This window comes from Pyrenophora tritici-repentis (genome assembly GCF_003171515.1).
Source record: "Pyrenophora tritici-repentis strain M4 chromosome Unknown M4_contig_00039, whole genome shotgun sequence".
NCBI classification, from domain to species: domain Eukaryota; kingdom Fungi; phylum Ascomycota; class Dothideomycetes; order Pleosporales; family Pleosporaceae; genus Pyrenophora; species Pyrenophora tritici-repentis.
Genome location: NW_027094002.1, coordinates 1 through 26160, shown reverse-complemented (window position 1 = coordinate 26160; position 26160 = coordinate 1). Strand labels below are relative to the sequence as shown.

The 26160-nt window shown below is 51.0% G+C and overlaps 13 protein-coding genes across 13 annotated transcripts; 8 read left to right on the top strand and 5 right to left on the bottom strand.

Moving 5' to 3' along the window:
- Nucleotides 1-580: 580 nt before the first annotated feature.
- Nucleotides 581-2686, top strand: PtrM4_154180 (uncharacterized protein; the record flags this gene model as incomplete). The annotated part of the gene is made up of 4 exons (XM_066110350.1): nt 581-833; nt 880-1102; nt 1153-1817; nt 1920-2686. 4 exons carry the CDS (start codon nt 581-583, stop codon nt 2684-2686), a joined length of 1908 nt encoding a protein of 635 aa, XP_065958638.1.
- A 1038-nt stretch (nt 2687-3724) lies between these two features.
- On the top strand, nt 3725-5141 carry PtrM4_154170 (ComEC, membrane metal-binding protein; the record flags this gene model as incomplete). Its single annotated transcript, XM_066110349.1, has 2 exons — nt 3725-4051; nt 4161-5141. The coding sequence occupies 2 exons, from the start codon at nt 3725-3727 to the stop codon at nt 5139-5141; spliced, it is 1308 nt and encodes a 435-aa protein (XP_065958637.1).
- Nucleotides 5142-5620: 479 nt separating this feature from the next.
- PtrM4_154160 (uncharacterized protein) lies at nt 5621-6385 on the top strand (the record flags this gene model as incomplete). The annotated part of the gene is made up of 1 exon (XM_001942431.2): nt 5621-6385. The coding sequence occupies one exon, from the start codon at nt 5621-5623 to the stop codon at nt 6383-6385; it is 765 nt and encodes a 254-aa protein (XP_001942466.2).
- An 847-nt stretch (nt 6386-7232) lies between these two features.
- PtrM4_154150 (uncharacterized protein) lies at nt 7233-8098 on the bottom strand (the record flags this gene model as incomplete). The annotated part of the gene is made up of 2 exons (XM_066110348.1): nt 7233-7251; nt 7281-8098. The coding sequence occupies 2 exons, from the start codon at nt 8096-8098 to the stop codon at nt 7233-7235; spliced, it is 837 nt and encodes a 278-aa protein (XP_065958636.1).
- A 113-nt stretch (nt 8099-8211) lies between these two features.
- Nucleotides 8212-9414, bottom strand: PtrM4_154140 (Atrophin-1 multi-domain protein; the record flags this gene model as incomplete). The annotated part of the gene is made up of 1 exon (XM_066110347.1): nt 8212-9414. The coding sequence occupies one exon, from the start codon at nt 9412-9414 to the stop codon at nt 8212-8214; it is 1203 nt and encodes a 400-aa protein (XP_065958635.1).
- A 130-nt stretch (nt 9415-9544) lies between these two features.
- PtrM4_154130 (DUF3505 multi-domain protein) lies at nt 9545-11258 on the bottom strand (the record flags this gene model as incomplete). The annotated part of the gene is made up of 3 exons (XM_066110346.1): nt 9545-10020; nt 10068-10267; nt 10297-11258. 3 exons carry the CDS (start codon nt 11256-11258, stop codon nt 9545-9547), a joined length of 1638 nt encoding a protein of 545 aa, XP_065958634.1.
- Nucleotides 11259-12610: 1352 nt separating this feature from the next.
- Nucleotides 12611-13924, top strand: PtrM4_154120 (uncharacterized protein; the record flags this gene model as incomplete). The annotated part of the gene is made up of 1 exon (XM_066110345.1): nt 12611-13924. The coding sequence occupies one exon, from the start codon at nt 12611-12613 to the stop codon at nt 13922-13924; it is 1314 nt and encodes a 437-aa protein (XP_065958633.1).
- A 33-nt stretch (nt 13925-13957) lies between these two features.
- On the top strand, nt 13958-14965 carry PtrM4_154110 (uncharacterized protein; the record flags this gene model as incomplete). The annotated part of the gene is made up of 1 exon (XM_066110344.1): nt 13958-14965. The coding sequence occupies one exon, from the start codon at nt 13958-13960 to the stop codon at nt 14963-14965; it is 1008 nt and encodes a 335-aa protein (XP_065958632.1).
- A 20-nt stretch (nt 14966-14985) lies between these two features.
- PtrM4_154100 (uncharacterized protein) lies at nt 14986-17421 on the top strand (the record flags this gene model as incomplete). The annotated part of the gene is made up of 1 exon (XM_066110343.1): nt 14986-17421. One exon carries the CDS (start codon nt 14986-14988, stop codon nt 17419-17421), a length of 2436 nt encoding a protein of 811 aa, XP_065958631.1.
- Nucleotides 17422-19148: 1727 nt separating this feature from the next.
- Nucleotides 19149-20565, top strand: PtrM4_154090 (ComEC, membrane metal-binding protein; the record flags this gene model as incomplete). Its single annotated transcript, XM_066110342.1, has 2 exons — nt 19149-19475; nt 19585-20565. The coding sequence occupies 2 exons, from the start codon at nt 19149-19151 to the stop codon at nt 20563-20565; spliced, it is 1308 nt and encodes a 435-aa protein (XP_065958630.1).
- Nucleotides 20566-21044: 479 nt separating this feature from the next.
- Nucleotides 21045-21809, top strand: PtrM4_154080 (uncharacterized protein; the record flags this gene model as incomplete). Its single annotated transcript, XM_066110341.1, has 1 exon — nt 21045-21809. One exon carries the CDS (start codon nt 21045-21047, stop codon nt 21807-21809), a length of 765 nt encoding a protein of 254 aa, XP_065958629.1.
- An 845-nt stretch (nt 21810-22654) lies between these two features.
- On the bottom strand, nt 22655-24837 carry PtrM4_154070 (uncharacterized protein; the record flags this gene model as incomplete). The annotated part of the gene is made up of 2 exons (XM_066110340.1): nt 22655-22673; nt 22703-24837. 2 exons carry the CDS (start codon nt 24835-24837, stop codon nt 22655-22657), a joined length of 2154 nt encoding a protein of 717 aa, XP_065958628.1.
- Nucleotides 24838-24962: 125 nt separating this feature from the next.
- Nucleotides 24963-26140, bottom strand: PtrM4_154060 (telomere-linked helicase 1; the record flags this gene model as incomplete). Its single annotated transcript, XM_066110339.1, has 2 exons — nt 24963-25441; nt 25507-26140. Coding segments are annotated over 2 exons (1113 nt in total), but the record flags the coding sequence as incomplete, so codon positions are not given.
- Nucleotides 26141-26160: the final 20 nt, after the last annotated feature.

Below are 26160 nucleotides of genomic sequence, written 5' to 3'. Positions count from 1 at the left end.
CTAGAGAAGGAAGACCCGCAGTCAATCTACAAAGCCATGGCATATACAAAGGATAACAAAGTCGAAAGAATTCCACCTATACAAGGAGAAACATCATTCGACAAGAAATGCCAAGCGTTCCGCAACACGCTATTCCCACCACCCCCATAACCGAAGCGCCCACATTCACCAACTACCAGGAAAAGAGATGGATTGGCCAGCACTATCCACGACTGAACTAGAACGAGCATGCTCAAGTCAAGTCAAAAGTAGCACCCCAGGACCAGATGCAATAAACAAGACATAATCACAGCCGCGTACAAAGCTCAACCGCAAACAATGTTTAGAGCTTTCTCACTCCTATTCAACTATGGATACCACCCAAAATGCTGGAAACAAGCTACAGGAGCTGTTCTTAAAAAGGCATCAAAACCAGACTATTCAATCCAAAAGCCTACAGAGTTATCACTCTATTAAGCTGTTTAGGAAAGATTAACGAGAGGATCACCGCAAGTAGGCTGAGCAATCTAGCAGAAATCACAGAGCTACTACACCCAACCCAAATTGGGGTAGACTCAAGAAATCTGCAATAGATGCAGCTATGCTACTCATCGACCAAATTCAGCACCAGAAACAGAAAGGCCAAATAACATCAACTATCTTCCTAGACGTAAAGGGAGCATTTGACCACGTCTCACACAATCAATTCCTGCGAACGCTTAAGAAGCTAGGCCTTCCAATTAGTCTTATCGCTTGGACAAAATCCTTCTTCTCAAACAGATCGCTAAGACTCTCCTTCGACAATAAGACACAAGAATTCTCCGAGATAATAGCTGGGATACCAAGGCAGCCCAGTGTCTCCAATCTTCTTTCTTATCTACACCAGAGACCTCTTCCCAGGACTACAAAGCTTCAACCTATCCTATATTGACGACCTATCTCTATCGACATCCTCAACATCGCTAAAGAAAAATGTCAAAATACTAGAACAGCAAGTCCGCCTACTATCTCACCGAGGGAAAAACTTAGCGATTATGTTCGATATAGCTAAGACAGAGCTCATCCACTTTACCGCCAAGAAAGAGAGAAAGAGAGAAGCCTACAGCTTCCAGACAACACCATTGTAGAACCGAAAGACACAATCAAATGGCTAGGTATCCACATAGACAATAGACTGTCCTTCAAGGAACATATTGCTACACGCGTAAGCCAAGCAAGGAAAGCATTCTATAGACTAGGGAGACTAGCCAACATCGAAAGAGGACTCTCCCCAAAAGCAGTACGACAACTATACCTAGCATGCGTCACAAGCGTTGCAGACTACGGATCACAAATATACTGGAAGAACCAAAGCTACGCCACTAGCCTCCTACAATCACTGCACAACCTGGCGTGTAGAAAGATAATTGGAGTGTTTAGAACGTCACCATCCCTACCAACAAGCATTGAATCCGGACTTACGTCACCTGCAATTAGACTCAACACCAACAACCGAAAGTATGCGTCTAGAGCACACCAGCTATCCAGCAACCACCCAATCCAGAAAGCAATTACAAGGATCACAAATACAGACAAAGCTAGCTACAAAAAGCCAAACCAGCATAGACAACTATACACTATTGTTAAGTCAATCCCAGAGAGAGACAACAATAGCGTAGAAAAGATAATCCCATATAGGTTCAGACCATGGGAAAGTCTTAACTACAAGGTTACTGTATCAAAAAAGAGCAAAGAGGAAGAGCAATTGCACACACGGATTATATCCTATCAAGGAGCGGAGATAACTTCACCGCAATCTACTCAGATGCCTCACAACACGACAAGGAATAGGGATCGGCGTAGGTGTAGTAGCGTACAGCTCCACCCACGAAGAAACCTTTTCTCAAAAGACAAACATTGGATGCTCCCAACTAGTCTACAACGGTGAACTAGAGGGATAGCACAGGCATTTGAACACGCGGCTACAGTGGCACAAGAAGGCCAAGAGATCTACGTATACGCAGACAACCAAGCAGCAATCCATAGGCTTAACAACCTATCGGACAACCCGGGACAACAGTGGCTACTAAGATGCATCAGAGCTGCAAAGAGAATAACGACAAAGAAAGCATCGATCCACCTGCAGTGGGCCCCAGGACATAACGACGTCAAGGGCAACGAAAAAGCCGACACGCTAGCAAAGGAAGCAGCTAAAGAGAGACCAACAACATCGACCACAGCGAGCCTAGCCTACTTAGGCACAGAAATCAACAAAATACAAAAAACAGAACAACTGATGGAGTACAAGAGGTATACCGACAGGCCCACCAAAAACAGAAGCTCCTACTCAAGGATCTTCAAGCTCAACACACATACAACAATCAAAGTCCCGAAGGGAACACCAAGAGAAATCTCGAGCGCGTTCTACTCACTCAAGCTAGGACATGGATACTTCAACTCCTACCTTAAGAGATTCAACAAGAGAGACTGCAATCTATGTATATGCTACAAACCACAAACACCACAGCATCTACTTCTAGATTGCAAACAGTACAAAACACATCGAAATACACTCAAAGAAGCAATACCACACAGACCCATCACCCTCCCACTCCTCCTCCAAACAAAGACAGGCATCAAAGCTACTCTAGCCTTTATTGCAAGTACTAGGATTGGCACGAGAAAATGGCACCTTGGGCAAACCACCGAACAGACAGACACTGTATAAAACTACAAAAACAATATTTCCTTATCTAAAAGAGCCCGCTGCTACATCTCTTTCTATTCACCACACTGCTCTTTAGCACCCGCGCCAATGGAAGACTAGCTCTGAAATTGGAGTACGCAAAACACCACCCAAATTGTACAAGACCCATAGAAACTCCACAACGACCATCATACATAGAACGGCTTAGCCAAAGTCCTACATAGTCACCGACTGATACAGGACTCTAATGGAAATATAATAATAATAATTTACTTGCTCTATATTTTTCTTTACTTCTCTTTCTATTTTCTTTACTTCTCTTTCTATTTTCTTTACTTCTCCTTCTTTCTCTTTATCTTTTGCTTCTTATGTCCTTCTCTATAAACTTCCTTATCTTTCTCTCTCTTTCTTCTTCTACCTATCTTCTATTCCCTTTACTATACTCCTCTTAAATTATATCGGGTTTCTTTTATTCTTCTTTCTTTTCTAACATCTCTTTTTAATATTATTGAAACATAATCTCTTATATCTTTTTTATTTATATCTTCTTCTTATGACTCTACTTTTATATAAACTTAATCTTTTCTTCTATCTTCTTATTAATGTATTCCTAATAACTTGCTCTGTCTTCTACTACAATCCTAATCCTTAAATCCTACTTAATTCTATGCTTGATTTCTTTCTTAAACACTATCTAATATATACTACAAACTATACCTGTTTTACCTACCTCATCTATCGATTATGAATCTCACCAACTTTATACTCTCTCTTTTCGAATCTTTCTTTTCTTTGCTTTATACCTGCATACTTATTTTTAACATAAATAACTCTTCTTTAAACTTTTGCTCTTACTATACCCTTACTGTGCTTATTACTCTTACTACTGTTACTATCTTTGCCTCTATTATAATTACTCTTGCTTCTACCACGGCTACGGCTGCTATTCTTGTAACTTTTCCTTCTATCGCGACTATCACTCTTACTGTCTATTCAATTACGGTTACGGGTTCTACTATTGCAACTCCCGCTGTTCCTGCCGTCCTTGCTGCTTTTAACATGCTCGTTATTACTCCTACGGCTACTACTACACCTGTGTTTACTGCCGCTTCTACAAATATCGCCACTGCGGCCCCTACGCTTCCTATTCTTGCTATCCACTCCGTCCTTGCTGCTCTCGCCATTCCAGCTGCTCCTGCTGTCCTCGCTGCTCCTGCTCTCGCTAATTACGCTCCTACTATTTCCGCCCTTACTGCTCTTACTCCTGCAGCTTTTACTCTTAATGCGCCTACTCCTACGGTTACTGCTCTTATTGCTGCTACTCTTAATGCTCTAGCTCTCACTGCTATTGCTCTCGCTACTCTCGCTATTCTTGCTACTACTACTGTCCCTGCTGTCGCCAACCTCGCTTCTATCGCTATCCTTACTGCGACCACTCTCCCTGCTCCTATTATTTTCGCTGCTTGTAACACCCTCGTTGCTGCCGCCTTTAAAGCTCCTACCCTTGCTACTCCTGCTATTCTTACTGCTCCTGCTCCTACGGCTCTTACTTCTACGTCCTGCTCTTGCTACTCTTACTCCTACCGCTCTTACTCCTCCGCATTCCGCAATCCTCCCTATTACTGCTTCTGCTCTCGCCACTTCCTCTATCTCTACTATCCCCGTCCTTCTTGCTGCTCTCGCTTTCCCCGCTGTTCCCGCTGTCTCTACTGCTCTCTTCTGCCCCTTACCTCCTACGCCTCCTCCACCTGCGGTAACTGCGGTTTCGGCGGCCGCTACCGCTCCTCTTGTCGCTGCTCTTACTACCCTCGCTACTTTCGCTTTCCTTGCTGCTCTTAATATCTTCGCTATCAATCCTACGGCTTCTGTTCTCGCTGCTCCTGATACTCTTACTATCTCTACTGTCCTTACTTTGTCCCTTGTCCTTGTAACTTGCACTGCTCTTAATATTCTTATTACTACTCCTACTACCCCTGCACCTGTTGCCGCTTCTGCCCCTGCTATCCTTGCTGCTTATAATATCCTTACTTCTACCTCTTACCTCTTACAGCTTATATACACCTCCGGCTACTGCTATTGCTACTGCTACTCTCCTACTTTCGCTATCCTCGCTACTCTTACTGTCCTTACTATCCTCGCTGTTCTTACTATCCTCGCTGTCCTCATTATCCTCGCTGCTTCCGCTGTCCTTACAATCCTCGCTGTCCTCGTTGTCCTCGCTGCTTCCGCTGTCCTTACAATCCTCGCTGTCCTCGTTGTCCTCGCTGCTTCCGCTGTCCTTACAATCCTCGCTGTCCTCGTTGTCCTCGCTGCTTCCGCTGTCCTTTCTACCCTTACTGCCCTTACTATCCTCGCTGTTCCCGCTGTCCTTGCAATCGCTACAATTAACTTAATAGTTAATTCCCTTGCCGTTCGCCCCTTTCTTGCGCTGCCCTTGTTGCTCTTACTGTCCTCGCAATCATCGCAATCACCTTAATTACCTTAATTGCCTCTATCCTCGCGGCTACACATCCTGCTCTTACTGCTCTTGCTACTCTTACTTCTATCGCGCCTGCGGCTCCTGCTTTCCTACTCTCGCTATCCTCGCTTCTCTCACAGCTGATCCCGCTATCCCTACTATCCCCGCCGTCCTCGCTGCTCTCGCTGCTATCGATATCCTCGCTTCTGCTCCTCACTCCCCACCGCTCCTACTACGCCTGCGGCCGCTATAACTACTTCTGCCCCTGCTCTTGCTTTCCCTACTGCTCTCGCTGTCCCTGCTGTCCCCCCACTGCTCGCGCTACTCTCGCTGCTTCTCACTTCCTACCGCTGCTACGGCTTCTACAACTCCTTTCGCCGCTGCGGCTCCTGCTCTCGCTGTCCTTACCGTCGTCGCTGCTCTCGCTACTCGCTCTGTTCTCGTTACTCTCGCTATATGCGCGGCTCTCGATGCTCTCGCTGCCAACGGTACCTATCATGTCGCTGCTCTTATTTCTCTCGCCTCTCTCGCTCCCTACGCTCTCGCTACTTGCCATCTCGTTGCTCTCGCCTGCCTCGCCTGCCTCGCTCTCGCTACTTGCCATCTCGTTGCTCTCGCCTGCCTCGCCTGCCTCGCTCTCGTTGCTCTTGCCGCTCTTGCTGCTCTCGCTCTTGCTGCTCTCGCTATCGGAGCTACTCTCGCCGTCGTCACGACCCTCGCTTTTCCTCCCTGCTCAAGCTGCTATTACTGCTTTCGCTACCTGCCATCAAGTTGCCCTCGCTGTCCTCGCCATCCTCGCCATCCTCGCCATCCTCGCCGTCGTCGCTGCCCTCGCTATCGCCACTATCGCCACTGTTGCAGCTATTGCTCTCGCTACCAACGCTGCCTGCGCTCTTACTGCTCTCGCCGCTCTCGTTACCTTCTCTGCCCTCGTCTTTGTCGTTGCTCTCATTGCTCTCGCTGTTGCCGCTGCTTTCGCTACCTCTAATATCTTTACTACCCTCGCCTTCGTCACTACTCTCGCTGCTCTCGCCTTGATCACTGCTCTCGCTGCCCTCGCCTTCGTCGCTACTCTTACTGCTGCTACTATCGTCACTGTTGCTGCTATCTCTCTTGCTGCTAACCCTGCCTACGCTCTCGCTGATCTTGCTGCTCTTGCCTTTATCGCTGCTTACACTATCCGACCTACTCGAGCTGTTGGAGCTACCCTCGTCAACGTTACAACTCTCTATATTTCCTCTACTCGCCTATTAATCTTGTAATCCAACAAAACTCTCCTGCTAAGTTATTGCTCTCAACCGTCTCTAACAATCGCTTTTTTCCTAAAAACTCAAACAACGTCGGCCCTGCTCCTGAATTACTAACCCCGAACTCCTCTAACCGCGCCGTCGATCGGTTTCCTACCTTGCTCCGCCCTAATGCTATACTTAATAACCCGCCTATTAATACCCCTCTATACTGGCAATCCCCGTCTTGGACTCTCTGATATCGCCCAAAACTATTCCTTTCCCACCGATTGCATATCTCCTGCGGCACTCCACACCAAAAACAGCCCGAATAACGCTCAAACTTAATTGTCTCTTCCATCCTCTTAATCGACTCCTTGATCCGCTGGCTCTCCTGTCGCCAACATTGCCGTACGTCGTGTGCGCTCGATCCTTGCCCTACCGCCTCGCATAACCCACACCGGTTTATCCATTGCGCCAGCTGCCTACGCAGCCACTCGACGTCGGCGAACTCCTGCTGCCGCTGCTGTATCAATCTCTGTCGCGGGCCGCCTTGCTCTCGTTGCTGCTGATTAAACGCCTGCCGCGCCTCTTCTTGCTCCCTCTCCAATGTCTCCGCCTCTTCTTCGTTGCTGCTGCCGCCCTCGGCCACCTCCACCACCTCCATCTCCTCCACCTCCTCCACCTCCTCCACCTCCTCCATCTCTTCCATCTCCTCCTCCATCTCCTCCTCCATCTCCTCCTCCATCTCTCCTCCTCCATCTCCTCCTCCTCCATCTCCTCCCCGTCGGCTCTCATGCATACGTCACACCTCTCCTCTCCCTCCTCGCACCGAGCTCGCTCGGCCTCGCGCCTGTCTAAATACCCGTCCAACATTACCCGTCTACATGTCGCCGCCTCGTCTATGCCTTCGACGTATGCTCGCACCAACCGCTGCTCCGCCTCCCCCTGCTTGTCATCCGCCGCTCGCTGCTCGCCGTCCTGCACCATCATGATGGCCTCGCTCCGCTCCCCGTCTCGCCCGGCTCGCCCGCTCTCCTGCGCGTAATCCAACACGCTAAACGGCCAATCCATGTGGACAATGCACCGGATATCGGGCACGTCCACTCCCATGCCCAACGCGCTGGTTGCCACAATCACCCGCTGCTTGCCGCCCATGAACTCCTCCAACATGCTTGCCTTGCCAACCGCGTGGTGATGATACGCATGGCACTTGAGCTTCTCGGCTAACCCCTTGACCTTTGGCACTGAGTTGCCGTACACTACAATCTTGCCGCTCTTATACTTTCGGACCTTCTGCTGTACCATCGCCAACACCGTTGCCTCTACCTCCTGTCTCTTCCTCTCCTTCTCTACCCTTACCACCCGGTACGCTATGTTGCTCCGTGCTGTTGGTGCCCTAAACATTCTTACCTGCCCACGCTCAAAATGCATTCGCCGGAATAACTCGTCCTCCTCGCTGGGTGGCAACGTTGCTGTTAACATGACCATCTGCGTCTCTACAGCCACTAGCTTACCTAGCTGCTGCATCTGCTTGCGGAACGTGTACTGCCGGTTTAACACGATATGGCACTCGTCGATAATAATCCGATCTAGCTGCCGCGTCGCTCGTAGCCGGTTTAAAAACGTTGCAAATTCCTCTCCAACTGCCGACTCGGGCGTCACTAACACCACCGCTGCTGCGTCTGGCGGACGCCGACTCTGCCACTCTACGCACGATATCCCTAGCTTCTTGCACCGCTGTGCCATGTCGCCACGCAACGCGATCAACGGCACTACCACCACCGTCGTGCCGCCCTGCTCTGCCCACGCCGGCAACATGAACAACAAGCTCTTGCCTGCCCCCGTCGGCATCACCGCTACTACGGGACTCTCGCCTGCTGTGATGGCTTTGATCGCTGCCTCCTGCACCCCCGGAACTTGGCCTCCTCGCCCATCATGCGCTTCAGCTGCGCTCTCGCGTCCATCTTCCTCAGCCGCTGCCACCGATCCACCCTTGCCTCGTCTGCCTCGCTCTCAAACGGCGCTCTCTTCCGCTTGCTGCTTCTTCTCTGGTCGTCCAAGCCTGCCTGGAAGCCCAAAAATCTATGCCAATCCGTGCTCGATGCCCGGAACTGCTGCCGCCTATCCGCCACGGCCCCTGACTGCTCCATGATCCCTCGCGCGTATACCAGTCCCGCCACGTGCGACGTATGGCCCGCCTGCTCGTCGGCAATCGAATCTCCTGCCTGCTCCTCAGCCCACTCCTTATTCTCCTCGCCCTCATCTGCCTGGAACGCTGTCGATCCACGCAAAAACCGCCGGCTGATGCCAATCGCCATCTCCCGGTACCCGGCAAACGTCCACTCCTGGCCCATCGCGATCCGGCTCTCGCGCTTCAACGCCTCCCGCAGCCGATCGGTCGTCCACTTGCGGCCGCTGGGGTCTGCTGGCCACATATGCGACGAAACTGCCTCCTTCTCCCACACCAACGCCTCGAGCCGCTGCTGGAACGGCAACACCAGCCACATATACCACACTACCAGCTCGCCCACCTCGCGCGGCAAATATCGATGGATAATCTTGACGTCGCCGCTGACTTTGTATCCCTTGTGGTACCGTGTCACAAACACCACCATGCCGTCCTCGATGAATATATTGCGATGCCCCCCTTGCACTGTGTTGCTATGCCGTACGCTCAGTAGCTCTGGCCCTCGCGCTGGCTGCCCACCCGTTATATGCATTAACACCGCCAGCTTCTCGCGAAATTCTACCACCCGGTCCATGTATCGCTCTATTGCCTGTCGGTCTACCCCTGACTGCGTCCCGGGCTTCATGAACCGACTCCGGATGCTGGCGCTCTCGCCTACCCGCTCAAATAACCACCTCTCGCCGTTGACGGGCATGTTTGTGCGATGATCCTTCAAAAAGTTCCATCCTGGCCGCTCGTCGGTTGGGTTGTCACGTATGCTCTCCCATGGCACTGCCGGCACCGGCGCTGCCTTGCTGCTAAACATTAACTCCTCTGTTAATAATCGCCGGCTCTCGCTAGCCAGCCCATGTACCATGCCGCGGAACTGCGCCATGCTAAAATGCAGCTCTTTGTACAGCAGCTCGTCGCCAGACTCCGCAACAATCAATCGATCGACATGATTGATTCCTATATAGGTTAAAGAGTTACTTTATTAGGCAGCCTTTAACCTAGATAGGAATCAATCATGCCGATCCGATTGATTGTTGCGGAGTCTGCTCGTCGCCGTTCGTCCACTCTACATGCCCGCGGGTTGTAGTGTTGTAATGGATCTTCAATCCATACGTCCGCAAATCCAACATCCACTGCATGGGGCTATGGCTGCCGCGCACCATGAACCGGTCCATCATCTTCTGCACTAACTGCAAACACCCCTTGGGACGCCGTCGCTGGCTTGGCCCGCTCTCGTACGCGCTGTCATCTAAGTCGTCGTCTGTCTCATCGCCGCTATCCTCCTCGGGCCCTGACATTTCTAGTCCCTTCTGCACGACCATAAACCGAGCGATCTTGATCACCGCCGATAATATCGGCGGGTACTGCTCCGGCCCCTTCCATCCGTCCTCCTTGACGCCCAGCACCGCCAACGCGCACACCAGCGGGCTGTCATACTCTCTACGGGTGATGCGGTGGTTAAGTAATGCAATGCAAAACTCCAAACACGCTTTCTGTATCTTAGACAACTTCTTAGGCTCGGGCCTTCTCCCTGACCTGGCTCTTCCTCAGCTACCTCTATCGCCTCGTCTATGTCGTCCATCATCTCCTCGTCCAGCTCTTCTCTCTCTTCGTCCATATCCTCGGCTTCATCTTCTTCGTCTCCCTCTATGCTCCGCTTTGCCTGTTCGATTAACACCTCCCATGCCTCTCGCTGCCGGCGCGTAAACCGATACTTGGGCTCTTCCACCCGTGCTCTTTCTGTGTGCGTGCAAAAAACATTAACATCTGCTGCCACGGTCGTGTGTGCTTGACAATGGCGTTCTTGTCCATATACGGCTGTAACGGCTGGAACCGGGTTTGGTGCATCTCTGTGCGAATTGCCTCCAACCGTATAAACACGCCAATCCGGTCAATAATGGATGCCTGGCTGAACCGCGCCAATCCATCCATGGCTGCCCAAATCGCTGCTTCCACCGGCTCGGCCTGCTGCTCCTGCCTGGCATCTGGCTCTGCCACGGGCTCCTCGATGCACGCTAACAAATCCGGCCTCTCCATGCCCACTAGGTACGGCAACCACTGCGTCCGCTCCAGCCATGGGTTCACCTCGTCGCGCTCGCCCTCCTGGATCGTCGTCTGCGCCCGCTTCTCGATGTCTGCCCACGCCTTGGCCATCTGCTCGCCCACTCGCGCCCATGCTGCTGCCCCGTCTACGGGCACGATTTCGGGGCCTTCTCCATCCTGGCTGGGTGCCTGGACCTCAAAGTACTGCGATCCATGCCGGCTGCTGAATAATCGCTGGCAATGGACCAGCCGGTACCCCTTATCCATATGTGCCTGCACGCTCTTCTGCCTGGTTCGACTTGGCCGCCCTCGCTTCTTCCCTGCTGACCATCCTTGATGGTCCTTACGCCAATGCTTTCGTATAGCCTCCTTACTTCTTGCTACATAATAGCAGCAGCTGGAGTCAAATTGGCATAACATCCCGTCTGTATACACTGGCAATTGCCGCACAGGCTTTGGAGCACCAGTCGGCACCTCGAGCTCACTAGGGTACTGGACTAACCCAGCCCAGCTGCGAACCTGCTGTCCAACTGCCTCAGCCTCCTTGTAACTAACCTTATGCTGCTTCTGTAGATGGCCCTCAATCTGATCTGGCCATACTGCATATCTGCACTCTCTGCATGCCGCTACGCTGTGCTCAGGCACATGCTCGAAATACTGGCACTCGATGCTAGGTTTAGACATGTTGAAATATCGACGCCTACCTGTTCTACTCGGCTTCTTATATACACGCGCTGTTGATCGCTCTCTCGGTGCTTACTCCGGCGGCGCGCGCGCGGCGGGGTGCCGAGCCTCGCGACCTCCTGACCCCCCAGACGCGTAACCCTAACCAAGAACACCAAACCCTAAGCTCCTGAACCACATAGTCTGCTGCGCTGTAAATTCGTCAGATTGTGCGTCTACGTATGCTGAGTTATATGTCTAAATTTGGAGTAATTTCGACTATAGACTAAAAATGGGATGTACTCCTGAAGTTTAATGGGATAAACCCCTGGTTCTAGTATATACCCGCCATACGCGTACTTCTCAGCACTAACAAAAAAATGGTATATTATAACGTACCATTGAGCGCCCTGGGTTAGAGCAACCGCTCTAAACAAAGCTACCTACTCAGCCAAATACCCTCTTAAAATCAGCAAAACCATCCAAATGCCACAGAACACGAAAAGAGTAACCTCTAGCGCCTTCTACTCTCTTAAGCTAGGACACGGATACTTCAACTCCTACCTAAAGAGATTTAAGAAACGAGACTCTAATCGCTGCACCTGCCAAAACATCCAAACGCCAGAACACCTACTACTGTACTGTCATCTATACAAAGACCATCGAAAAACGCTCCTACAAACAATCAAACATCGCCCAGTCACACTACCACTACTACTCCACACTAGTATAGGTATAGAAGCAACCCTAGCTTTTATCACTAGCACCAGAATAGGAACAAGAAAATGGTACCTAGGACAGCCACCAGAAGACCTACAGAGAGACACTGTATAAAACTAAAACCACAACCCTCTCCTTTGCCACAAGAGCCCGCTGATACATCTCTTTCTACTTATCAAACTGCTCTTTAGCACCTGGCAACAAACAGATACAAGCTATCTTTTGTAGAAAAGCCAAAAACCATATTAGCGAACCATACCAGAAAACCATGTAAATTAGAAAAACCAAGATAGAACGGCCTTCGGCCAAAGTCCTACATAGTCTCTGACTGAAAAAGGACTCTAATGGAATAATAATAATAATAATAATAATAATTCTCTTGTCAGAATATGGGCATATTTTGGGTGGTGGACAAAATCCGGGTGTTCGGAGCTGTGGATTCTGTGGATCAGTTAAATTAGTCAGCGCGCACAATCCACCGCGACCCAACTGATCGAACAGCGTTGGACAACAGAACACACGACATCAGACCAGAACAATACAATCGATCCCAATCATATTATTATACTATTATCCCCGTCTTTGATAACCCATCACAATCTGACAATTAAGAGTCTCATCCGCCCTACCAATAATCCAACAACCAAATCGCTATGACCGCTCAAGCCAACCAACAGAACGCGACAGTGCTCCTACGCGACGAGCACGACTATCGCGCTTGGTACAGCCAACTCCAAGCGCGCTGTGTCACCTACAATATATGGGAACAGGTCAATCCTGATGGGACAAAGCTGCCACTGATGGAGCCGTTCCCTCCGGAGCTCCCGGAGTGCGCCGACTACGCGCCATCGACTGGACTCCCTGCAGGAGCCAATCCAACTAGACTATCAGATCTATCCTCAGCGGGACAACGAGCCTACAAGGACGATCTTGAGATCTACAAACTCAAAATGGAGCAATACAAAACAAAGTACGCCAGATACAAGACTGAGATAACCAATCTCCAACACATTATGATCCTCGTCCAATCTACCGTCGCGGTTCACCTACAGCGCACCTGCTGTCCGCCAGATGGATCGATCAGAGACTGGATCAAGAACCTTCGAGCCCATGTGGGCATCACTATCGAAACCGAACGAGAGCAAGCGCGACAGCGATACTACAGTGCTCTTAAACCACCTCGATCCGCGAATAACTGGGATACCTGGCTCGCCGAGTACAATCAAGCTGTAACTGAAGCGGAGACACTTAAGGTGCCTGATACTACTCAGTTTAGATCAGTAGCTGTAGACTTTATGTCGGCAGTAAACAAAATAGCCCCAATATGGGCAGCAACCTTCCAATCCAATGGGATGGATCAACCTGGGGTAACCCAGAAGGACATGATGAGACGGTTCCGAGAGTATATGATGCTGAATCATCCGATCACGCGAAACAGAAGCCAAAAGGCAGCTTTTGCAGTGGATGATCCATCTGTATTTCTTGCTGCGAACAGCAACGCTGACCAGCGCGTGGATGGGGACACCCACCATGTGGAAACGGGAAACTCTCAAGTCAGAAAACGGGGCAGACCCCGATATCAACGTACAGCTATAGAGGAAGGCGATCGCGAACCTCCAAGCTCTTCAATCCCTCCAAGAGGAAGAGGCAAAAGCGCAAGATCGTACGCCTACGGTAACTCCGCCAAAGCGGACGCCGTGCCTGGTAAAACTGTGATCGCAGACGCCAGAGGCCCCAAATGTCCAGCATGTGACATGGGGCATGCCCTCCGTGATTGCTTCTACGTGTATACTGAGAAAGCTCCGGAGTGGTGGGAACCCAATCCAAGAACAGCCCAATTCGTGGAGCTCAGACGAGAACATGACGCTGAGTTTCAGAGTCTCCTGAGAGCCCAAGGTCGCCCAAGGACTCATACTCCAAGACTTAAGCAGTCCCAAACTCCTACACCTAATCTTATTGATGATTGACTAAATGGACGACAGATATCGAAGATCGACGCCATGTTCGCCGCTGTATCCTCCCTATCGAATCGGCACGATTACCCACTAAGCAACTCCTTCATCTTTGACTCAGGATCGACGTGCCATATCACGAACAACCCCGATCGGATCCACAACTATCGGCCACCGATCCATGGAGATTTCATATGGGCAGGCAATAGCCAGATTTGGATCAAGGGATATGGATCAATAGTCATACAGCTTGAACATAAACAGAGAGTAGAGAAACTCGTGCTCCACGACGTAGCAATCTGCCCAGACATCCTCTGCAATATCGTCTCATTTAGAGTACTGAGAAAGCAAGGACTCTGGTGGGATACCCAATCGGATCCCACAGCGGTCAAGCGATCAGATGGATCAACCGTCTGCGAGCTGGCAGAGCTATATGGTCAATGGGTACTGGAGTATCGGCCAAATGGATCAGAGGACAGAGTAGCCCTACACGCCCACTCACAAACGTCCCGAACGCGCCGGCGACCCCAACAGGCGCCTGCTCTCCTCTGGCACAAAAGACTGGGACACCCAGGGCCAGCAGCGATCGAGCACCTAGTCCAGCAAGCTGAGGGGGTGCGAGTTAAAGGGGTAACGACAGTGCAGTGCGATGCGTGTGGCCGAGCGAAAATCCGACGACAGATCAGCCGCGCTCCACGGATCAATGATCAGGGACCCGCAGAGAGGCTCGCCATTGATTTCCACTCCTATGAGAATCAATCCTACAACAAAGAGAAAAGCCAATTGCTAATTACCGATAGGTACTCGCGATTTCAGTGGGATTTCTATCTCACAGATAACCGAACGGCGAAATCGATCATCCGAGTACTATCCAATTTCCTCACTTTCCTCCAAAACCAATACAACATCACCCCAAAAGTGATCGAAACCGACAACGAGATCACCACAGTCAAACCAGACGTCGAGCGATGGATCAGAGGCCAAGGCATTGCTGTCGAGCCTTCAGCACCAGATACTCAAGCTCAAAACGGTGGAGCTGAACGCTCAGGGGTGTGAATAAGGAGAAGGCACGCACAATGAGACTTGACGCCAATCTACCATGGGAACTCTGGCCAGAGATCACTCGGGCTGCTGTACACCTCTACAATCGAACGCCAAACTACAGTAACCAGTGGAAAACACCCTACGAAGTATTCTTCACGCGCGTATCACTAGCAAATGGGATAGTCACGTCGATCAAGAAGCCCTACCTAGCATACCTCAAAGCCTATGGGTGCAAAGCTTTTGCGATGACTGATGATACCCACAGAGGCAAATCAAGACTACAGCGGCTTGATCCAAAAGCCTGGATCGGCTACCTAGTTGGATATCAATCATCCAATATCTATCGGATTTGGATCCCATCACTCGCCAAAGTCATCAGCACAAGAGACGTGACCTTCGACGAAAATACAATATTTGATGGGACAATTGAAGACCTAATGGATAGCCTTATGCACAGCACTCTTTCAGAGATCGCAGCATACGTTAGGACTATCGAGCTCCCACCACCGATCCCAGACACCGGGACGGAGTCGTTTCATGAAGACGACGAAAGCATCAATACCACAGAGGAGGAAGAAGATCCGCCAGGGTACTACAATGGTCGAAAGATCCAAGATCACTACCCAACTCCTCCATCAACACCTCCACCAGCAGTCCTGCTCGCCCAGTTTATGAGTGGAAATGTTCGATCCACTCCTGAGATCCAATCATCCAAAACAGTTCCATGGGCCGCAGCGTTCATGGCTGGATTAAAGGCAGGGACTATAGGCACTCACAATGGAAGCCCAATCGACAAGGCACAACTTCACCGGCTACTCGCCAAAGGAGTCAAGATCCATCAATCACAACTTCCTGATCCACCGACAGCCAGGACTGATCTTGATCAGCACCCTTTAGGAGAGCTATTTAAAGAAGCACAACGTGCACATCTCGACAGCCACAAAGTCACCAATTCGTGGGAAGAAGTACCCTACCAAGCAGCTAAATCTAAAGGACACCAGATTCTAGACTGCATGTGGGTGTATGTCTACAAATTTAACAAAGCCAATCAATTCATTAAGTGCAAAGCTCGATTAGTTGTGCGGGGTGATCAGCAGCGCAATATCACCTCCCAAGACACCTACGCCGCTACTCTAGCTAGCCGATCATTTCGACTACTTATGGCAATCGCTGCCAAACACAATCTTGAACTAAAACAGTACGACGTTACCAACGCCTTCGTCCACGCATCGTTAGATCGAGAGGTCTACATGCGGATGCCAAAGGGTTATCAGAAGCCCGGCACTATCCTACGGATCAAGAAAGCTCTTTATGGGCTAAGAATATCCCCACTCCTTTGGCAGAAGGATCTCACAGCGACGCTCACTCAACTTGGGTTCCAGATTGTACCCCACGAGCCCTGCTGTATGATCAAAGACGGAATCATCATCTTCTACTACGTAGACGATATCATCCTAGCCTATGGCAAGGATCAATCCAAGAAGGCTCAAGAAGCAATGGATCAGCTCAAGCAGCGATACTCCATCACTGGTGGAGACGATCTACAGTGGTTCCTTGGGATCGAGGTGATCAGGGATCGATCCAAACAACTGATCCACCTCTCCCAGGTTGCCTACTATGAAAAGATCAATAGACTAGTGGACGATCAGACAATCCGCCACGATACTCCTATGGCGACCAGCGAGCTCATGCCCAGAGAAGGACTAGCTACCCCGTCTGAGATCAATCGATACCAGCGGAAGATTGGCTCTCTCCTCTACGCCGCTGTCAATACACGCCCGGATATTGCTTTTGCGACGTCTAGACTAGCCAGATTTCTCGCCAACCCAAGTCAGGAACACCAACAGGCTGCGGATCGAGTGTTACTCTACCTATCCGACACTAAGTGGCTGACATTACGATTGGGTGGCGGCACCGCTATGCAGGTAGCCAGTGACGCATCATTTGCAGACAACACTCTGGATCGCAAAAGCTCTCAGGGCTACGCGATTAAACTCTTCGGCGGGCTGATCGCCTGGCGATCTAGCAAGCAAGATACCGTCACTACTTCAACAACTGAAGCAGAGCTCTTAGCACTCTCACAAGTAGCCAAAGAAGCGATCTTTACCTCACGATTGATCAGTGAACTTAAGGTTAAGCTACCGAGTCCTACGATCACTATCCAATGCGACAATCAACAGACGATCCGTCTTGTAACTCAAGCAGTATCAAGACTCACCACGAAGCTCCGACACGTAGATATCCACAACCATTGGCTCCGACAGGAAGTGACGAACCAGAGGATCAAAGTAGTATACACAAAATCCTCTGAGATGATAGCTGATGGCCTCACCAAAGTACTCCCAGTAAACCAGTGGACGGGCTTTCTGATCCAACTAGGGCTGGTCGAAGTTAGGGATCGAGAGCCACACAATCAGTCACCTGTTGTAGAGATCCAAGCTCAATTAGAGCAGCTTAGCTGTGGTTAATCCAGCTCAAGGCTCTTGAGCTGAGGGGTGTGTCAGAATATGGGCATATTTTGGGTGGTGGACAAAATCCGGGTGTTCGGAGCTGTGGATTCTGTGGATCAGTTAAATTAGTCAGCGCGCACAATCCACCGCGACCCAACTGATCGAACAGCGTTGGACAACAGAACACACGACATCAGACCAGAACAATACAATCGATCCCAATCATATTATTATACTATTATCCCCGTCTTTGATAACCCATCACAATCTGACATCTCTCTTCTTCCCTTTACCTCGGCCTATACCCTTCTCTGCAATAACCTCTGTTGTTTATTGTTCTCCTCTATTATAAACGGCTGACTCTAATAAAACTCTCTTATTAACCTATTCGTTTCTGTACACCCTAACCCCTACTTGCTCTAAAACTGTCTTACGAATCCCTCTATTAAATTTACTTTAACTCTCTGTTCTACTAACCTCCTATCTATCCCTATGCTACTCTATTCTTGCTTCCCTATACTAATCCTAACAACCTTGCTATAAATACCCTCGAAACTAACAATCTTTTATATCTGCTGTCTAATCTCCTCCGTATCTATTATCTTCTTATTGCTTGTATACACACGTTATACCATTCGCTATACTAAACACAACCTAAATACTTCTTCAACTATCTCCTTTGCCTACTACCTCTTAGTTCTCTAATACTGTTGTATATTGTGTCGGCTCTGTCCTTCGCCTACCGCCGTCTATATACCGCATCGCATTATCTACTACCCTATATACCTCTATCACTATTCTGCGTCGGTAAACTTAAACTCTACCTACTGTATGCACGTCCAACACGGCCTGCCTCGTCTTACTACTGTTGCTTAAATACCCACTATGCATTATTGTACTGTACCTTAACTCTATCCTTATCCTTATTACTACTGCTGTTCTTGCTACTCTCTCTTTACTTGCTCTATATTTTTCTTTACTTCTCTTTCTATTTTCTTTACTTCTCTTTCTATTTTCTTTACTTCTCCTTCTTTCTCTTTATCTTTTGCTTCTTATGTCCTTCTCTATAAACTTCCTTATCTTTCTCTCTCTTTCTTCTTCTACCTATCTTCTATTCCCTTTACTATACTCCTCTTAAATTATATCGGGTTTCTTTTATTCTTCTTTCTTTTCTAACATCTCTTTTTAATATTATTGAAACATAATCTCTTATATCTTTTTTATTTATATCTTCTTCTTATGACTCTACTTTTATATAAACTTAATCTTTTCTTCTATCTTCTTATTAATGTATTCCTAATAACTTGCTCTGTCTTCTACTACAATCCTAATCCTTAAATCCTACTTAATTCTATGCTTGATTTCTTTCTTAAACACTATCTAATATATACTACAAACTATACCTGTTTTACCTACCTCATCTATCGATTATGAATCTCACCAACTTTATACTCTCTCTTTTCGAATCTTTCTTTTCTTTGCTTTATACCTGCATACTTATTTTTAACATAAATAACTCTTCTTTAAACTTTTGCTCTTACTATACCCTTACTGTGCTTATTACTCTTACTACTGTTACTATCTTTGCCTCTATTATAATTACTCTTGCTTCTACCACGGCTACGGCTGCTATTCTTGTAACTTTTCCTTCTATCGCGACTATCACTCTTACTGTCTATTCAATTACGGTTACGGGTTCTACTATTGCAACTCCCGCTGTTCCTGCCGTCCTTGCTGCTTTTAACATGCTCGTTATTACTCCTACGGCTACTACTACACCTGTGTTTACTGCCGCTTCTACAAATATCGCCACTGCGGCCCCTACGCTTCCTATTCTTGCTATCCACTCCGTCCTTGCTGCTCTCGCCATTCCAGCTGCTCCTGCTGTCCTCGCTGCTCCTGCTCTCGCTAATTACGCTCCTACTATTTCCGCCCTTACTGCTCTTACTCCTGCAGCTTTTACTCTTAATGCGCCTACTCCTACGGTTACTGCTCTTATTGCTGCTACTCTTAATGCTCTAGCTCTCACTGCTATTGCTCTCGCTACTCTCGCTATTCTTGCTACTACTACTGTCCCTGCTGTCGCCAACCTCGCTTCTATCGCTATCCTTACTGCGACCACTCTCCCTGCTCCTATTATTTTCGCTGCTTGTAACACCCTCGTTGCTGCCGCCTTTAAAGCTCCTACCCTTGCTACTCCTGCTATTCTTACTGCTCCTGCTCCTACGGCTCTTACTTCTACGTCCTGCTCTTGCTACTCTTACTCCTACCGCTCTTACTCCTCCGCATTCCGCAATCCTCCCTATTACTGCTTCTGCTCTCGCCACTTCCTCTATCTCTACTATCCCCGTCCTTCTTGCTGCTCTCGCTTTCCCCGCTGTTCCCGCTGTCTCTACTGCTCTCTTCTGCCCCTTACCTCCTACGCCTCCTCCACCTGCGGTAACTGCGGTTTCGGCGGCCGCTACCGCTCCTCTTGTCGCTGCTCTTACTACCCTCGCTACTTTCGCTTTCCTTGCTGCTCTTAATATCTTCGCTATCAATCCTACGGCTTCTGTTCTCGCTGCTCCTGATACTCTTACTATCTCTACTGTCCTTACTTTGTCCCTTGTCCTTGTAACTTGCACTGCTCTTAATATTCTTATTACTACTCCTACTACCCCTGCACCTGTTGCCGCTTCTGCCCCTGCTATCCTTGCTGCTTATAATATCCTTACTTCTACCTCTTACCTCTTACAGCTTATATACACCTCCGGCTACTGCTATTGCTACTGCTACTCTCCTACTTTCGCTATCCTCGCTACTCTTACTGTCCTTACTATCCTCGCTGTTCTTACTATCCTCGCTGTCCTCATTATCCTCGCTGCTTCCGCTGTCCTTACAATCCTCGCTGTCCTCGTTGTCCTCGCTGCTTCCGCTGTCCTTACAATCCTCGCTGTCCTCGTTGTCCTCGCTGCTTCCGCTGTCCTTACAATCCTCGCTGTCCTCGTTGTCCTCGCTGCTTCCGCTGTCCTTTCTACCCTTACTGCCCTTACTATCCTCGCTGTTCCCGCTGTCCTTGCAATCGCTACAATTAACTTAATAGTTAATTCCCTTGCCGTTCGCCCCTTTCTTGCGCTGCCCTTGTTGCTCTTACTGTCCTCGCAATCATCGCAATCACCTTAATTACCTTAATTGCCTCTATCCTCGCGGCTACACATCCTGCTCTTACTGCTCTTGCTACTCTTACTTCTATCGCGCCTGCGGCTCCTGCTTTCCTACTCTCGCTATCCTCGCTTCTCTCACAGCTGATCCCGCTATCCCTACTATCCCCGCCGTCCTCGCTGCTCTCGCTGCTATCGATATCCTCGCTTCTGCTCCTCACTCCCCACCGCTCCTACTACGCCTGCGGCCGCTATAACTACTTCTGCCCCTGCTCTTGCTTTCCCTACTGCTCTCGCTGTCCCTGCTGTCCCCCCACTGCTCGCGCTACTCTCGCTGCTTCTCACTTCCTACCGCTGCTACGGCTTCTACAACTCCTTTCGCCGCTGCGGCTCCTGCTCTCGCTGTCCTTACCGTCGTCGCTGCTCTCGCTACTCGCTCTGTTCTCGTTACTCTCGCTATATGCGCGGCTCTCGATGCTCTCGCTGCCAACGGTACCTATCATGTCGCTGCTCTTATTTCTCTCGCCTCTCTCGCTCCCTACGCTCTCGCTACTTGCCATCTCGTTGCTCTCGCCTGCCTCGCCTGCCTCGCTCTCGCTACTTGCCATCTCGTTGCTCTCGCCTGCCTCGCCTGCCTCGCTCTCGTTGCTCTTGCCGCTCTTGCTGCTCTCGCTCTTGCTGCTCTCGCTATCGGAGCTACTCTCGCCGTCGTCACGACCCTCGCTTTTCCTCCCTGCTCAAGCTGCTATTACTGCTTTCGCTACCTGCCATCAAGTTGCCCTCGCTGTCCTCGCCATCCTCGCCATCCTCGCCATCCTCGCCGTCGTCGCTGCCCTCGCTATCGCCACTATCGCCACTGTTGCAGCTATTGCTCTCGCTACCAACGCTGCCTGCGCTCTTACTGCTCTCGCCGCTCTCGTTACCTTCTCTGCCCTCGTCTTTGTCGTTGCTCTCATTGCTCTCGCTGTTGCCGCTGCTTTCGCTACCTCTAATATCTTTACTACCCTCGCCTTCGTCACTACTCTCGCTGCTCTCGCCTTGATCACTGCTCTCGCTGCCCTCGCCTTCGTCGCTACTCTTACTGCTGCTACTATCGTCACTGTTGCTGCTATCTCTCTTGCTGCTAACCCTGCCTACGCTCTCGCTGATCTTGCTGCTCTTGCCTTTATCGCTGCTTACACTATCCGACCTACTCGAGCTGTTGGAGCTACCCTCGTCAACGTTACAACTCTCTATATTTCCTCTACTCGCCTATTAATCTTGTAATCCAACAAAACTCTCCTGCTAAGTTATTGCTCTCAACCGTCTCTAACAATCGCTTTTTTCCTAAAAACTCAAACAACGTCGGCCCTGCTCCTGAATTACTAACCCGAACTCCTCTAACCGCGCCGTCGATCGGTTTCCTACCTTGCTCCGCCCTAATGCTATACTTAATAACCCGCCTATTAATACCCCTCTATACTGGCAATCCCCGTCTTGGACTCTCTGATATCGCCCAAAACTATTCCTTTCCCACCGATTGCATATCTCCTGCGGCACTCCACACCAAAAACAGCCCGAATAACGCTCAAACTTAATTGTCTCTTCCATCCTCTTAATCGACTCCTTGATCCGCTGGCTCTCCTGTCGCCAACATTGCCGTACGTCGTGTGCGCTCGATCCTTGCCCTACCGCCTCGCATAACCCACACCGGTTTATCCATTGCGCCAGCTGCCTACGCAGCCACTCGACGTCGGCGAACTCCTGCTGCCGCTGCTGTATCAATCTCTGTCGCGGGCCGCCTTGCTCTCGTTGCTGCTGATTAAACGCCTGCCGCGCCTCTTCTTGCTCCCTCTCCAATGTCTCCGCCTCTTCTTCGTTGCTGCTGCCGCCCTCGGCCACCTCCACCACCTCCATCTCCTCCACCTCCTCCACCTCCTCCACCTCCTCCATCTCTTCCATCTCCTCCTCCATCTCCTCCTCCATCTCCTCCTCCATCTCCTCCTCTCCATCTCCTCCTCCTCCATCTCCTCCCGTCGGCTCTCATGCATACGTCACACCTCTCCTCTCCCTCCTCGCACCGAGCTCGCTCGGCCTCGCGCCTGTCTAAATACCCGTCCAACATTACCCGTCTACATGTCGCCGCCTCGTCTATGCCTTCGACGTATGCTCGCACCAACCGCTGCTCCGCCTCCCCCTGCTTGTCATCCGCCGCTCGCTGCTCGCCGTCCTGCACCATCATGATGGCCTCGCTCCGCTCCCCGTCTCGCCCGGCTCGCCCGCTCTCCTGCGCGTAATCCAACACGCTAAACGGCCAATCCATGTGGACAATGCACCGGATATCGGGCACGTCCACTCCCATGCCCAACGCGCTGGTTGCCACAATCACCCGCTGCTTGCCGCCCATGAACTCCTCCAACATGCTTGCCTTGCCAACCGCGTGGTGATGATACGCATGGCACTTGAGCTTCTCGGCTAACCCCTTGACCTTTGGCACTGAGTTGCCGTACACTACAATCTTGCCGCTCTTATACTTTCGGACCTTCTGCTGTACCATCGCCAACACCGTTGCCTCTACCTCCTGTCTCTTCCTCTCCTTCTCTACCCTTACCACCCGGTACGCTATGTTGCTCCGTGCTGTTGGTGCCCTAAACATTCTTACCTGCCCACGCTCAAAATGCATTCGCCGGAATAACTCGTCCTCCTCGCTGGGTGGCAACGTTGCTGTTAACATGACCATCTGCGTCTCTACAGCCACTAGCTTACCTAGCTGCTGCATCTGCTTGCGGAACGTGTACTGCCGGTTTAACACGATATGGCACTCGTCGATAATAATCCGATCTAGCTGCCGCGTCGCTCGTAGCCGGTTTAAAAACGTTGCAAATTCCTCTCCAACTGCCGACTCGGGCGTCACTAACACCACCGCTGCTGCGTCTGGCGGACGCCGACTCTGCCACTCTACGCACGATATCCCTAGCTTCTTGCACCGCTGTGCCATGTCGCCACGCAACGCGATCAACGGCACTACCACCACCGTCGTGCCGCCCTGCTCTGCCCACGCCGGCAACATGAACAACAAGCTCTTGCCTGCCCCCGTCGGCATCACCGCTACTACGGGACTCTCGCCTGCTGTGATGGCTTTGATCGCTGCCTCCTGCACCCCCCGGAACTTGGCCTCCTCGCCCATCATGCGCTTCAGCTGCGCTCTCGCGTCCATCTTCCTCAGCCGCTGCCACCGATCCACCCTTGCCTCGTCTGCCTCGCTCTCAAACGGCGCTCTCTTCCGCTTGCTGCTTCTTCTCTGGTCGTCCAAGCCTGCCTGGAAGCCCAAAAATCTATGCCAATCCGTGCTCGATGCCCGGAACTGCTGCCGCCTATCCGCCACGGCCCCTGACTGCTCCATGATCCCTCGCGCGTATACCAGTCCCGCCACGTGCGACGTATGGCCCGCCTGCTCGTCGGCAATCGAATCTCCTGCCTGCTCCTCAGCCCACTCCTTATTCTCCTCGCCCTCATCTGCCTGGAACGCTGTCGATCCACGCAAAAACCGCCGGCTGATGCCAATCGCCATCTCCCGGTACCCGGCAAACGTCCACTCCTGGCCCATCGCGATCCGGCTCTCGCGCTTCAACGCCTCCCGCAGCCGATCGGTCGTCCACTTGCGGCCGCTGGGGTCTGCTGGCCACATATGCGACGAAACTGCCTCCTTCTCCCACACCAACGCCTCGAGCCGCTGCTGGAACGGCAACACCAGCCACATATACCACACTACCAGCTCGCCCACCTCGCGCGGCAAATATCGATGGATAATCTTGACGTCGCCGCTGACTTTGTATCCCTTGTGGTACCGTGTCACAAACACCACCATGCCGTCCTCGATGAATATATTGCGATGCCCCCCTTGCACTGTGTTGCTATGCCGTACGCTCAGTAGCTCTGGCCCTCGCGCTGGCTGCCCACCCGTTATATGCATTAACACCGCCAGCTTCTCGCGAAATTCTACCACCCGGTCCATGTATCGCTCTATTGCCTGTCGGTCTACCCCTGACTGCGTCCCGGGCTTCATGAACCGACTCCGGATGCTGGCGCTCTCGCCTACCCGCTCAAATAACCACCTCTCGCCGTTGACGGGCATGTTTGTGCGATGATCCTTCAAAAAGTTCCATCCTGGCCGCTCGTCGGTTGGGTTGTCACGTATGCTCTCCCATGGCACTGCCGGCACCGGCGCTGCCTTGCTGCTAAACATTAACTCCTCTGTTAATAATCGCCGGCTCTCGCTAGCCAGCCCATGTACCATGCCGCGGAACTGCGCCATGCTAAAATGCAGCTCTTTGTACAGCAGCTCGTCGCCAGACTCCGCAACAATCAATCGATCGACATGATTGATTCCTATATAGGTTAAAGAGTTACTTTATTAGGCAGCCTTTAACTAGATAGGAATCAATCATGCGATCCGATTGATTGTTGCGGAGTCTGCTCGTCGCCGTTCGTCCACTCTACATGCCCGCGGGTTGTAGTGTTGTAATGGATCTTCAATCCATACGTCCGCAAATCCAACATCCACTGCATGGGGCTATGGCTGCCGCGCACCATGAACCGGTCCATCATCTTCTGCACTAACTGCAAACACCCCTTGGGACGCCGTCGCTGGCTTGGCCCGCTCTCGTACGCGCTGTCATCTAAGTCGTCGTCTGTCTCATCGCCGCTATCCTCCTCGGGCCCTGACATTTCTAGTCCCTTCTGCACGACCATAAACCGAGCGATCTTGATCACCGCCGATAATATCGGCGGGTACTGCTCCGGCCCCTTCCATCCGTCCTCCTTGACGCCCAGCACCGCCAACGCGCACACCAGCGGGCTGTCATACTCTCTACGGGTGATGCGGTGGTTAAGTAATGCAATGCAAAACTCCAAACACGCTTTCTATCTTAGACAACTTCTTAGGCTCGGGGCCTTCTCCCTGACCTGGCTCTTCCTCAGCTACCTCTATCGCCTCGTCTATGTCGTCCATCATCTCCTCGTCCAGCTCTTCTCTCTTCGTCCATATCCTCGGCTTCATCTTCTTCGTCTCCCTCTATGCTCCGCTTTGCCTGTTCGATTAACACCTCCCATGCCTCTCGCTGCCGGCGCGTAAACCGATACTTGGGGCTCTTCCACCCGTGCTCTTTCTGTGTGCGTGCAAAAAAAACATTAACATCTGCTGCCACGGTCGTGTGTGCTTGACAATGGCGTTCTTGTCCATATACGGCTGTAACGGCTGGAACCGGGTTTGGTGCATCTCTGTGCGAATTGCCTCCAACCGTATAAAACACGCCAATCCGGTCAATAATGGATGCCTGGCTGAACCGCGCCAATCCATCCATGGCTGCCCAAATCGCTGCTTCCACCGGCTCGGCCTGCTGCTCCTGCCTGGCATCTGGCTCTGCCACGGGCTCCTCGATGCACGCTAACAAATCCGGCCTCTCCATGCCCACTAGGTACGGCAACCACTGCGTCCGCTCCAGCCATGGGTTCACCTCGTCGCGCTCGCCCTCCTGGATCGTCGTCTGCGCCCGCTTCTCGATGTCTGCCACGCCTTGGCCATCTGCTCGCCACTCGCGCCCATGCTGCTGCCCCGTCTACGGGCACGATTTCGGGG